General features: G+C 39.8%; 1 protein-coding gene across 1 annotated transcript; it reads left to right on the top strand.

Annotated features, from left to right (window-relative positions):
- Positions 1-3,980: 3,980 nt before the first annotated feature.
- On the top strand, positions 3,981-10,345 carry LOC310953163 (histamine N-methyltransferase-like). The gene is made up of 7 exons (XM_083922104.1): positions 3,981-4,038; positions 4,175-4,317; positions 4,932-4,984; positions 7,840-7,947; positions 8,454-8,584; positions 9,462-9,555; positions 9,821-10,345. Exons 2-7 carry the CDS (start codon positions 4,184-4,186, stop codon positions 10,171-10,173), a joined length of 873 nt encoding a protein of 290 aa, XP_083778230.1. The 5' UTR covers positions 3,981-4,038; positions 4,175-4,183; the 3' UTR covers positions 10,174-10,345.
- Positions 10,346-11,661: the final 1,316 nt, after the last annotated feature.

The raw sequence follows: 11,661 nt of genomic DNA, 5'->3' as shown, positions 1-11,661 counted from the left end.
CTCTGTTGTACTCCATAAGATTTGATATACGTTTTTTCTAGCAGTATCTTTGCCAGTAAGATGTGAGCCTGTTCTTTCAGAGCCCTCCATCTTGTCACGTTCACAGCTGTGTTCAAAATCATTCCCTCATTTACTCCCTATATAGTTTTTATTAAATAGTGCACTATTTAGGGAATGACCAAAAGAGATTTCGGACACTACACTGGAATTGTCTAACAAACCGTTGCGTTAGCTGCGCCGGATATACTGTATGTGAGACGAAAACAGGTGTGTCCTGTATCATGTAAACAAACAGAGCGGTAATCCCATTTAACAGTCTGTTTATAACACAAACCGGGCACTCAGGAGGAAGGTTAAAGGATGTATTGATGTTGCATGTTAATTTCGATGTTAAATTAAGGTGTTAAAGTGTGGTTTTGTTAACAATTGATGTTTGTCCTGATTGCGAGCTGCAATAGCCAACGGCTAATTTATTTCACGAGCGAATAACAGCTGTGAGCTTGTGAGGAACGGAGGGTTGTACGTAACTGCAGTTAGCTCTCCTATACCTGGCTACCGTAAGCACCTCCCTCTTCTGCTTCTTCTTCTCCTCTGGTAAAACACAACCGCATGGGGCGGCCGGTGGCACAGTGGTTAGAACAGTCGCCACATGTAAAGATGCTGAAGGTCCTCGAGGCAGGTACATCGTATGTACCCTCAAATAAGCTGTGCATCATGGGTATTTTATAGTGGACTATATAGTGAATGAAATTAATGACGGAGAATTCGTCACCACTACCCACACCTACATCAAACACCACTACAAAATGGCGTACACACTATACAGTGCACTACTTTAAAGATAGGGAGCGATAAACACAGCTACGGACATTGTAATGCTCAGCAACAAGACCAACTGCTGTCAGCACCGTCACTAACACGGCGGCTTATTTAAATCCAGCCCAGGAATGTCGCCAAGATGTGAAAGCTTATCATCCAAAGTAGCAGCAGACAGCCGCCAGAAAACTCAAAGAAAAAGAAGAAGCAGCGGCGGCCATCCTAAAGTTTTGGAAGTACCTTTCGTCTTCAGCTCTCCCATCGGCAAAACCAAAGAAAAAACCTGCCATTAAGGTGTAGGTTTTCATTGAGTGGTCTCACACCCCACCACATACACTTTTTGCGCCCATTGTGCCGATTTTGGATGAGAAACAGCAAAATAATTTCTTCTACAGACGCCATGTTTGTGATTGTCAATGCCAGTAATTTGCATCAGGCACTGCTTCCTATATGTGCAGTGCAGTTTTACGTTAAGAGCGTTTAACTGGCTAAAAGTGAGATGACTTTTATTTTGTAGCAGACACAGGACGTAGCACTTTACACAGACTGCAGTTCACATACAGCCCTGTTTAGTTTACACTAAATATTCATACTAACTGTATTGTTGAGTTTACACAGAACAGATTTTTAAGAATGAATTCATGCTGACTTACTACTTACTATTCTGACATACTATTCAACATTTTAATCAAAACAGAATTGGGCACTCGAAATATGGAAAATTCATGTGTTATTTTTTTACAATAACTTCTCGTTCATGTGACTGTGTCCAAATTATTTAGAAAAGTCAAAAAAACATGTTGGTTGGTCACCTGCCACCATGCCTAACAACTTTTCTGGGGGAAACCCTGCAAATTATGACTTTATCCTGAATCACACAACATTCACTTGGAAACTTTTTACTGTTCTAAACTTATTTTCTTGTTGCAATAATTATTCTCTAACTTTCAATATCCTGTACATAGCATTATATAGTTTTTGTGATATCTCAAAAATAAAGCTTTGTTGTGAAACAGAAAATGTCTTATGTTGCTGACAGTTTCTGTTTGCTACCTGTTGTAAAGGTTTACTTGAAACTCTCACCTTTTCTTGGTCAATATTTTAACTCTTGAACCCTAGAGTAATTTAGCAAACACAGTGTGATGCAAATGTACTAATCATGAATGAATCGCAAAAGAATATAGGGATGTTGCACTATGAGTAGAGTTTTTTTTTAAAGGTATTTAAAGCTTAAATGGGTCGGTTGGGTTCTGGACGTCCTGTTACAGAAATGGCACTTGGTTGTTGTGGCTGGTGCCTGATTGGGGGGCCCAGTGAGACATCTTTCATGGGCCCCAGAATCCCTGGCAGGCCCCTGGTTGTGTTTATGTAGCTTGTTTATTTCAATGTTGAATCCCAAATAAATTGTTGAAATTTCAATGGTTTTAAAGTGTGCTTTTGTTAACAATGGTTGTGTGTCCTGATTGTGAGCAGTAATAGCCCATGTTAATTATTTCACGAGCGAGTAAAAGCAGTTAGCTCGTGAGGAACGGTTGTTCGTAACTGCAGTTAGCTCTCTGGCTACTGTTAGCACCTCTTCTGCTTCTTCTCCTCCTTCAGCTACGGATATTGGAATACTCAGCAACAAGGCAAGTAGAAGTGCTTTCCTTAGTGAGTCATCACTCACCATTGTTTTAACTCACTCTTTGATAGTAACTTAAAAGGCAATTAAATAGATGGAAATGGAGTACAACTTTAATCAAACATATCATACATTGCCAGAAACCTATATAAAATTCAATTCTTTTTAGAATATTGGAGGTTTTTATTGCTTTTTTTATATTGAGTTGCAATACTGTTTCAGTTTGACAGCAAGCCAAGAAGGGTTTGGATCCAGTCCATTTTGATTTGTGGATGTGAAACTTTCCGACTATGTGAAGTTTCATGATCATGTTCAAATTGTCAGTTAAAATTTCTATAATTTTACCAGATTTTCTGTTAATAAGATGTTCCTAATCTTTCCAAATCCACTTCTTCTCTTTCACTTCCCCTAACCTCTCACGTACACTGTAGCCTAAACTATCATGAATCGGCCTCCAGTTGTAGGTTTTAGCAATACTGCATATTGCATCTTATTTCTCATTAATTGTGGCATTCTATCTCTGTTATATCCATTCTATATCTGTTTATATTATGCAAATTCCTTATTTTAGATGACGTTGTACTGGATTTCATGTATGAAAGGTGCTGTACTAATATTAATTATAGGATTATTATTACTGCTTCTTTTTACAAATCATCAGAAAAATGATGCAGACTCATTACAATGAGGTTTGGTAGTTATCTGTTTGAGGAAGTTTGCGATCTGTATCATGAACGTCAAGTATTATTGCTAGAGGTTTATAACATACCAAAAGACAACATCTTTTCCATGTTTTTACAGATAATTTTGAGAATAAAGAAATCACGCAAGCTGATCATTATGACAATCTAATTCATATTAACTTCAAAATATCAAACTATCAACAAGATTTTCTCAAGAAACTGTCTGCTAATACTTTAGGTGAAATATATTCATTCAATTAATTCATCCTTTCCTTTGGTAGTCAGTAACCACACAGGACGCATGCTCAAAATAACAACAATGGCTCCTAAAGAGGTTAGCTTTGATGCTAGTTTTATCAGAATGGGAAAGTATTTCTTTATTGGAAGAAGAGAGCAGCATGGAAGGGTTGACTTTGGCAAGAGTTTGATTGAAAGATGGTTCATCTGATCACCTGCCAAGAGTGTTTTGAAAGTGCTAGCCCTTTCCCAAACAGATTCAAAAGCCTTCTCAGATGGTTCTGTTAAACTTATTTTGTAAGTCACTGTCTTTAACTGAAACTTCTTTTTTTGGGTTGTAGTTGTCTGCAAGTTTTCCAGATGCCACATGCATTTGAAAAATCATAATATACAAACTAATTTAGTTTAACTAAACATCTGAAAAATATTTCTGAGAATGTCTAAGATTCTTATGAAATGTTGATACAGTTTATTTCGTAATCCCCAATACACCATGAATAGGAATCTGACAGCACAGCTGCAGTTGCTTCTGAAGTACAGGCAAAGTTCATCTTTCAAAAGTTACGTAACAAAAGCTCATGCAAGGACAGCAGCCTGTGGGAGGGGAGAGTTACTCTGTAACTAAGTGAGGGAACAACTGACTCTGTTGCACTTGAAGTCCTTACTCTCTGGATATTTAAGGTAATTGTTGAAAACTTGCAATGTACCATTGATGCTTAGGAGGTAAATAGAAGTATATTGTTGAATTGTTGTTTTTTGCATGCATTAATCATTGCTATTTGTTTGATTTCTAACCGATATGTGTAATGCATTGCAGGAATAAGTCATGGCTACAGAAGAAAAGCAGTCTTGTTATGAAGGCAGTTCTGTCCAAAGCTTTCAGTTCTACCTAGAACACTCGGGAGAGCATGAGGCCATTCTCCAGTGTGTTCATAACGTCCTTCCTGGAGAATTTAAAAGGTACAAGAAGAAAGGCTGGGAGTGCTGCATTATTGCACTTTGATGAGTTTAAATCTTGTACAGATTTGAAGGCACTCTGTGTAAGAGTAATTAAGTTAAAGTAATTTTCACTAATAATGACATCCACAACTGTACTGGTTGTACGATGTACTGTACTTTCTCATTTGATGACTGTTACTGGGACAGTGTCCATATACAGCAGCAGGATTGATGTGCTTTCTATATATAATCTCAAATTCGGGGGAAATGTTTTACACAAAATTCACATGGTATATTAGAAAGTAATGTAGAATAAATACATACAATTGGAACTACTGATATTGGATCTGAGGGATGAGACACTACAGTTTTAAAAATGCTTAGATTTTTTTGTTTTGTTTGAGAGAATGGAGAAGAGAATTCAGAAAAGTCAGCAATGTCCAAGAAACTGCCACATTTTTGGTATGAATTAAAATCACAATGAAACATATATTTTAGTTATCATGTGCTATAAGGGAATGCAAATGTATTTGTTTATAGATTGATTATAAACATGTCAATGTCCCTTTGTTTACAGTTTAAAATATAAGAAAGAATTGTATCCTTCAGCCATGTATCACTTTTCCATCATGCAGAATTGGAGCTGGAAAAAGCAGCCTTGATGTCCTTGGTGTCGGAAGTGGTGGAGGTATGTGATGAGGTTCATCAACATGTATGTACATGAATGTATGTATGAACACATTTAGTTTTTTTAGGCTCAGTTACTAACTGCCAATCTCAGAACTCATCTGCTAGCTGCCTGACGACAATTTAGCCTCTGGAGGAAAAGGCTAATATTTTGGGCTTTCTGGTGTAGCCAGTGGATATCCAGGCCAAGACTTCCCTTTCTAAGAGGCGGCCATTGTTTACAGTCTGATTTCACAGCTTGAGAAGCGAGAATGGAGTTGAAGTTGAAAAATGGCGTCTCTATAAATAGATATCTGCATATGAATGCAGCTAAATAATAACAAAAAGTTAAGGACTCCAAAGTGACTTACAATAAGTATATTCAAGCATGAAGATATTATCCAAAAAGCTCAAGAATCCTGCGAGTACATAAAAATGTATCAAATAGGCACAACAAGGCAGTTTCAAAAGAAGGCTTAAATGCAGGTCATAATAAAGGAGGGACAGAGTCAATTGTGCAGTTATTACACAAATCAAATTAACAATAAATGAATAGGCAAAGAAAATAAACAATGTGGAACTAGACTGTTAGGGAGGGCAATGAAGAGTTATGTGCAGAAAGATGAAATTATCACAAAATAGTAAATAAGTTTTTTTAGTTTAATGATTCATAGACCGAGATGAATACTGAACAGGTGAGTTTTCAGTCTGCAACGGAGGGTTTTTAGGGTTTCTGCTCTTGTGATGTCAGTGGGGAGTTCGTTCCACCATTGTAGAACCAGGACAGGACTTTTGAGGGTGACTCTGCAGGAGCAGGTTGTCGCTGCAATGCTGACAAAGAAGGACAGCTGATGATCCAGTGTCACACCCAGACCCTTGCAGTTCCCACAGAGTTCTCGATGGTGCTGGAGAGATTGTTGATGGGAGAGACCTTCCTTGGAAGGAAGAGCATCTCAGGCCTGTCCAGATTGAGCTTCTGGTGGTGTGTCGACATCTAGTGAGAAATGTCAGCCATACATGCACAGATTCATGCTGCCAACTGTGTTTCAGACTGTGAAAAGGACCAAATGAGTTGGGTGTCATCTGTAGAAAAAGCCATGTGAGTGAATAACAGAGCCAAGTGACCTGGTGTACAAAGAGAAGAAGATGGAGCCTAGAACAGATCCCTGTGGTACTCCAGTAGTATAGTTCCATGGTTAGACACAGATCCTCTCCTCCAAGTTTGATCCTTGAGGTAGGTCCTTGGGGTAGGATGTGAGCAGGAAGAGTGCCAATCCTGAGACTTCCAGTTCTTGGAGAGTGGAGAGGAGGATCTGATGGTTCACTGTGTCAAAGACTGCTGAGAGGTCGAGCAGTGTAAAGGTCCTCTGTGACAGCTAGACGGGCAGTCTCTGTTGAATGCCCTGCCTTGAATCCAGACTGGTCAATTAGGTTGTCCTGGTGGAGATATGTTACTACACTGAAGCTTAGCAAGAAAACACTACATGGGCAAACACAAGGAGGGCATTTTCTAAGCAAGGCAGTTTCAAAAGAAGGCTTAAATGCAGGTCATAATAAAGGAGGGACAGAGTCAATTGTGCAGTTATTACACAAATCAAATTAACAATAAATGAATAGGCAAAGAAAATAAACAATGTGGAACTAGACTGTTAGGGAGGGCAATGAAGAGTTATGTGCAGAAAGATGAAATTATCACAAAATATGTAGGCAATTATTAATACAACACATAATACTACACACAAACTAATTCAATCACATAAGAAGTGTTCTACAGTTTAATTTACCAGCCCTTTCAATTGACTACAGTAGTGAAAGGCACACTTAAATCTAACAAAAACAGTGTTTTGTTCCTCTAGTATTGTCTATGTTTTAAAACTTGCTAGACTAGAACATGGTCCCCTCCCTCAGACAGAGAAATGCCGGTGACTGGAATCTTGTTTCTTGGCTGATGTGCCTAAACTATCACTTTAAGTTTTAGTCATCAAACATGAAGAATCAGATCAAACACCAAACAAAGGCTGACCTCAGCTGCTCTCTCAGGTGTGTCTCAGTTCCAGCAGAAAGGCCCAGATGAGCTTTTTACAGACTACGCCCCTTGTGTGGGTCCCAGTGCTAGACTTCTTGTTACATTTCCTTCCACATCTTCAGGAAATATCCTTCTTTAATGATAAGTTAGGGACGGGGAGATCGGATATTGATGGGTAATAAGAGGACAGTTTAATCAAAGTTCTTGCAGTTTTCACTGTGCCCCGCTAAAAGTCAATTCAGGGCATAGATCAAATTGAATTATTACACAGCAGCAACATCGAAGTCCACATTCAAAATGATAAGGCTATGGAGCAAACACACACACTCTCTCTCTCTCTCTCTCTCTCTCTCTCTCTCTCTCTCTCTCTCTCTCTCTATCTCTCTCTCTCTCTCTCTCTCTCTCTCTCTCTCTCTCTCTCTCATTCTCTCTCTCAAATTCAAAATGGGCTTTATTGGCATGAAGGTTCTAAAGAAAAAGAATATTGCCAAAGCAAAGCATCAAAATACAATACAATAGATCCAAATATTCAGACACGTTATACAAAATTTACAGTATCACTGAGTGAGTGAGTGAGTGTGTGTGTGTGTGTGTGTGTGTGTGTGTGTGTGTGTGTGTGTGTGTGTGTGTGTGTGTGTGTGTGTGTGTGTGTGTGTATGTGTGTGTGTGTGTGTGTGTGTGTGTGTGTGTGTGTGTGTGTGTGTCTGTGTCATGACCTAAATATATTTCCCAGGTCAACCTGAAATTTAAATTGAATTTTAAAGAAGTGCTTGCAATACATTTTGGTGCATAAAGTGTTCGCATTGAGGCAGTGGTATTTCAAAGTCTAAACACCTCCTGGTTTATTTCAGGGGAGGTGGATGTCCAGATACTCACTGTTCTGCAGTCTACATTCCCTGCTGTTCCAGTCACTGCTGACATTGTGGAGGGCAGCTCTCAGCTCACAGACAACTTCAAAGGTATCAACCATTCAGAACCACGACAGTGAAAGTTTGTTTGTTTGTTTTCTTGTGTCATTTTTAGATTTGTATTAGTCCCGAAAACTTTGATCAGATAAAGAAGAGATAGACTCCCGACCTCGGCCTTTCTATGCGGAGTTTGCATGTTCTCCCCGTGTCTGCGTGGGTTTTCTCCGGGTACTCCGGTTTCCTCCCACAGTCCAAAGACATGCATGTGTTAGGTTAATTGATGAGTCTAAAATTGCCCGTAGGTGTGAATGGTCGTCTGTCTCTGTACGTCTCTATGTGCCCTGTGATAGACTGGCGTCCTGTCCAGGGTGTACCCCGCCTCACGCCCGATGTCAGCTGGGATCGGCTCCAGCACCCCCGCGACCCCGACCCCGGGATAAGCGGTTGAAGATGAATGAATGAAAAAAGACTCTTTGATAGGTCTTTGTTTGCTAAATAAAATGTTCTGATAAACTGTGATGTTATTGTCTGCTTTCTCATTGTTTACGTCCTTGTAGCTTTGGTAGCAAAGACCACCAACCTTCAGAAGATCCCATTTGCTTGGCATGTCTTGCACAGTGAGGACTACGAGCGGCAGGTCAAAGCAAAAGGAGACATGAAGAGATTTGACTTCATACACATGATCCAGGTATAACTTTGATTTTTGGACATACACTTTAAAAATGATGTACCGACAATGCGATTTTGAGTTCACTTTCTGGCCTCTGGGCATTACATGTTGTCCTGGGGAAGGGGCAATCCCTGGGCTTTAAAATGAAGCCAACGCAATAGTGCCAAAAACTGCAGTTCCTCCAATGGCCACTTGAGGCTGGCTCCAAAAGCAAGTCAATCCCCATGCACGATGTTAAAATGCCCAATTTACAGGCGGCCAGTGGTAAGAGCAGTCACCCCATGTAAAGAGGCTGAAGGGCTTTGAGGGAGCGGCCGCAGGTTTGACTCCGAAAATGTGCATGTCCCCCCCCTCTCTCTCACCCCATTACCTGTTTGTCCTATACAATAAAAGGCTTGACTGCCAAGAAATAATCTTAATAAACATGCCCAACTTAACAGCACAAAAAAACATTTTATTAAGCCTGGAACAAAAAACGTTTTTGTCCTCTTTGTTCTCTAATTTTCTCATTCAGGACAACTGTAGGAGGGGTGAATTTTTATACAGTGCCAAGCTAGCGATGTCCAGAGCAGCTCACATTGAGCTTAACAACAGCTCTTCAGAAACCTATGGGTGATGCCATTGAGACTATGTCCATGTTTTATACAGTCTATGGTCCTGGGTTATCCCCTGAAAGTGAGACAGACTAAAGAACACTGTGAACTGTTGGTAGAACCTTTTTTACCAAACAAAAATGTTTAACAATCAGCGCTATAAATGTTCACGTATCCTCTGACATAAGTGTCGCTGAACAGAACTAGCGTGACTAAAAGGCACTTCAAACTTTCGGCTTCTGTGAATAGAAGCTTCAATCCAAAAGATCAGATTAAAGGTTCCTCACAACTCTCCTTAACAGATGATCTACTACGTGGATAACCTCGCAGACACCATCAAGTTCTACCACAGCCTTCTGAAAAACAATGGAAGGCTTATGATCATCATTGAAGCAGGTATGTAGTCCATACTGCTTCCTGTCCTTCCTCCTCCTAATGTGTCTTAATCTTTACTGAAGAGAAAAGACATGTATCAATCCGCATCTTGCTTCATTTACCCAGGCCGATACTTATTTCTGTTTGTGCTGGAAGAACATTGCCCTCTTGGGTTTTTGTGTTGAGAACAGTTGATCCTAAGATGACCAGGAGTCTCTATTACCTGTATCAAAATAATGTGTTGTTGTTCCTGTATTGATGCATCATTCCATCTCATAATATCCAGCTAATGCTGGCTGGGACATCCTGTGGAAGACTTATAAGAAGGAGCTCTGTGTCGACGCCATCACAGAGTACCGCTCATCAGCAGAGGTCATTGCCTGCGTGAAGAGCCAGGGTCTGATATACGAGGAGCATGTCATTCCCAACACCTTCGACATCTCTGAGTGCTTCAATCCAAGCAGCCAGACTGGACAACGTCTGCTGAATTTCTTCACAGCGAAAGATGACTTCTACAAGTCCTTCACCCCGGAGATCAGAGCAGGCATGTTAGACCTTCTCAGAAACGAGTGCAGCACTGAAAAAGATGGCAGGATGTTGTTCAACAGTGATTTGAGCTGCATACTTGTTTATGCTTGATACTTTCTGCTGCATGGAAAATGTTGATACGTTCAGATTTCTTGTCTTGCATTCACTTTACCCTGCCATTTGACCAGAAGTACAGAATATTTAGCTGTGGCTAAAATCAAGTTTTCAATGTACAGTAGTATTCACCACACTCTCACTGTATCTTTGCCTAAATGAACAATAAACAAAACTTCTGTTGGGTGATTAAAATAATGTTACTATGTTACCACGTTACTTAAATAGTCAATCTATTGTTATTTAAATCACACATCATCAGAGAAGTGACAACTAGCCATATCCAGTATCATAATGCATATGACTAATCTTGGAAATATGTTATAAGCTTAATGTTCATAATTACAATCACAAGAATTACATTTAACTTTGATAACAAAATAAATATTTTAAACTTTCATTTCAAACAATATGAGTTATAATTGGACAAAATACCAACAATGGAACACTGAATTTATGTGTGTCTGAAATCACACAAACACACACACACACACACACACACACACACACACACACACACACACACACACACACACACACACACACACACACACTCATCTTCAACCGCTTGTCCCCATCGGGGTCATGCATATTATTATACTGTTTTTTCTTCACCAAGTAGTCCAGAGACCTAAAAGGGGAACAATCAGTCACCATCACAAACAGGCACGCTGCTGCTGACAATGGGCACTACCAGGTTAGTTCAAATGTTTAGGATAAGCTATTCAGCCTTGTTAATAAGGAAATAAGGGCAACTAGTCACTGAATACTTCACTTTCAAAATGAATCTGTCACATATTTGCCTGTACCATTGCTAGTGGGAGGAAATCCCAGAAACATGGCAAGAACTTTCAAACTTGAAGAAAGGCCCTGCTCAGACCAGGGATAAAACCCGGGCAAGAGTGCCACTGAGCAACTGTGCTGCTGGTGGCCCTATTTCATTTGTCTGTACAAAAACATTTGAGAACAACATGTATTTTCACAATGGGTTATGTGCCAGACTATTTCTTATCTCTTCAATAATATTTTGAAAATGCAACAGAGAAGGGGGAGGTAAATATCTGTCTGAGGTGTGGCGTCAAGGCTATGGAGTCAGATGAACAAACCGTGATTCATCTTAAATGAATGAAAGGATGTTAACCCTTCGTTCACAGTATTACATGACTTGCTCATCGGACTATAATGGTCCTCCCCCATAATATACCACATCTTGCGCTACACCTATTTACTCAACATGTGTGTCTGCGCTGGATACTAGCTCTCAGTAGGCTACTTTTGTAACTAGTGTCATTATTTCGTTCCTGTTTAAAATCAGCCTTAATCAGCTTTATTGCTGTTTAGGCCTGCTTATATCCAGTGGTATCACAGCTGTGTTAAGTCACTGCAAATGCAAAGCCAACATTCCCTGATGCTGCTGCAGGTTAAAATATACCATTTAACATGCTTTCTTATGGATACATTTGTGCCGTGCCAGCATCACTTGAA

Source organism: Echiichthys vipera (assembly GCF_963691815.1).
Source record: "Echiichthys vipera genome assembly, chromosome: 10".
Lineage (NCBI taxonomy): Eukaryota > Metazoa > Chordata > Actinopteri > Perciformes > Trachinidae > Echiichthys > Echiichthys vipera.
Note: the sequence above shows the minus strand (reverse complement) of the source record. Positions and strands in the feature narration are given on the sequence as shown.

Excerpts from the sequence above, each read along its gene's own strand:
- LOC310953163 (XM_083922104.1), top strand. The coding sequence starts at position 4,184 with ATGGCTACAGAAGAAAAGCAGTCTTGTTATGAAGGCAGTTCTGTCCAA. Across the intron at positions 4,318-4,931 it reads CTTCCTGGAGAATTTAAAAG|AATTGGAGCTGGAAAAAGCA; the intron begins GTACAAGAAGAA and ends TCCATCATGCAG. Across the intron at positions 9,556-9,820 it reads TATGATCATCATTGAAGCAG|CTAATGCTGGCTGGGACATC; the intron begins GTATGTAGTCCA and ends CATAATATCCAG.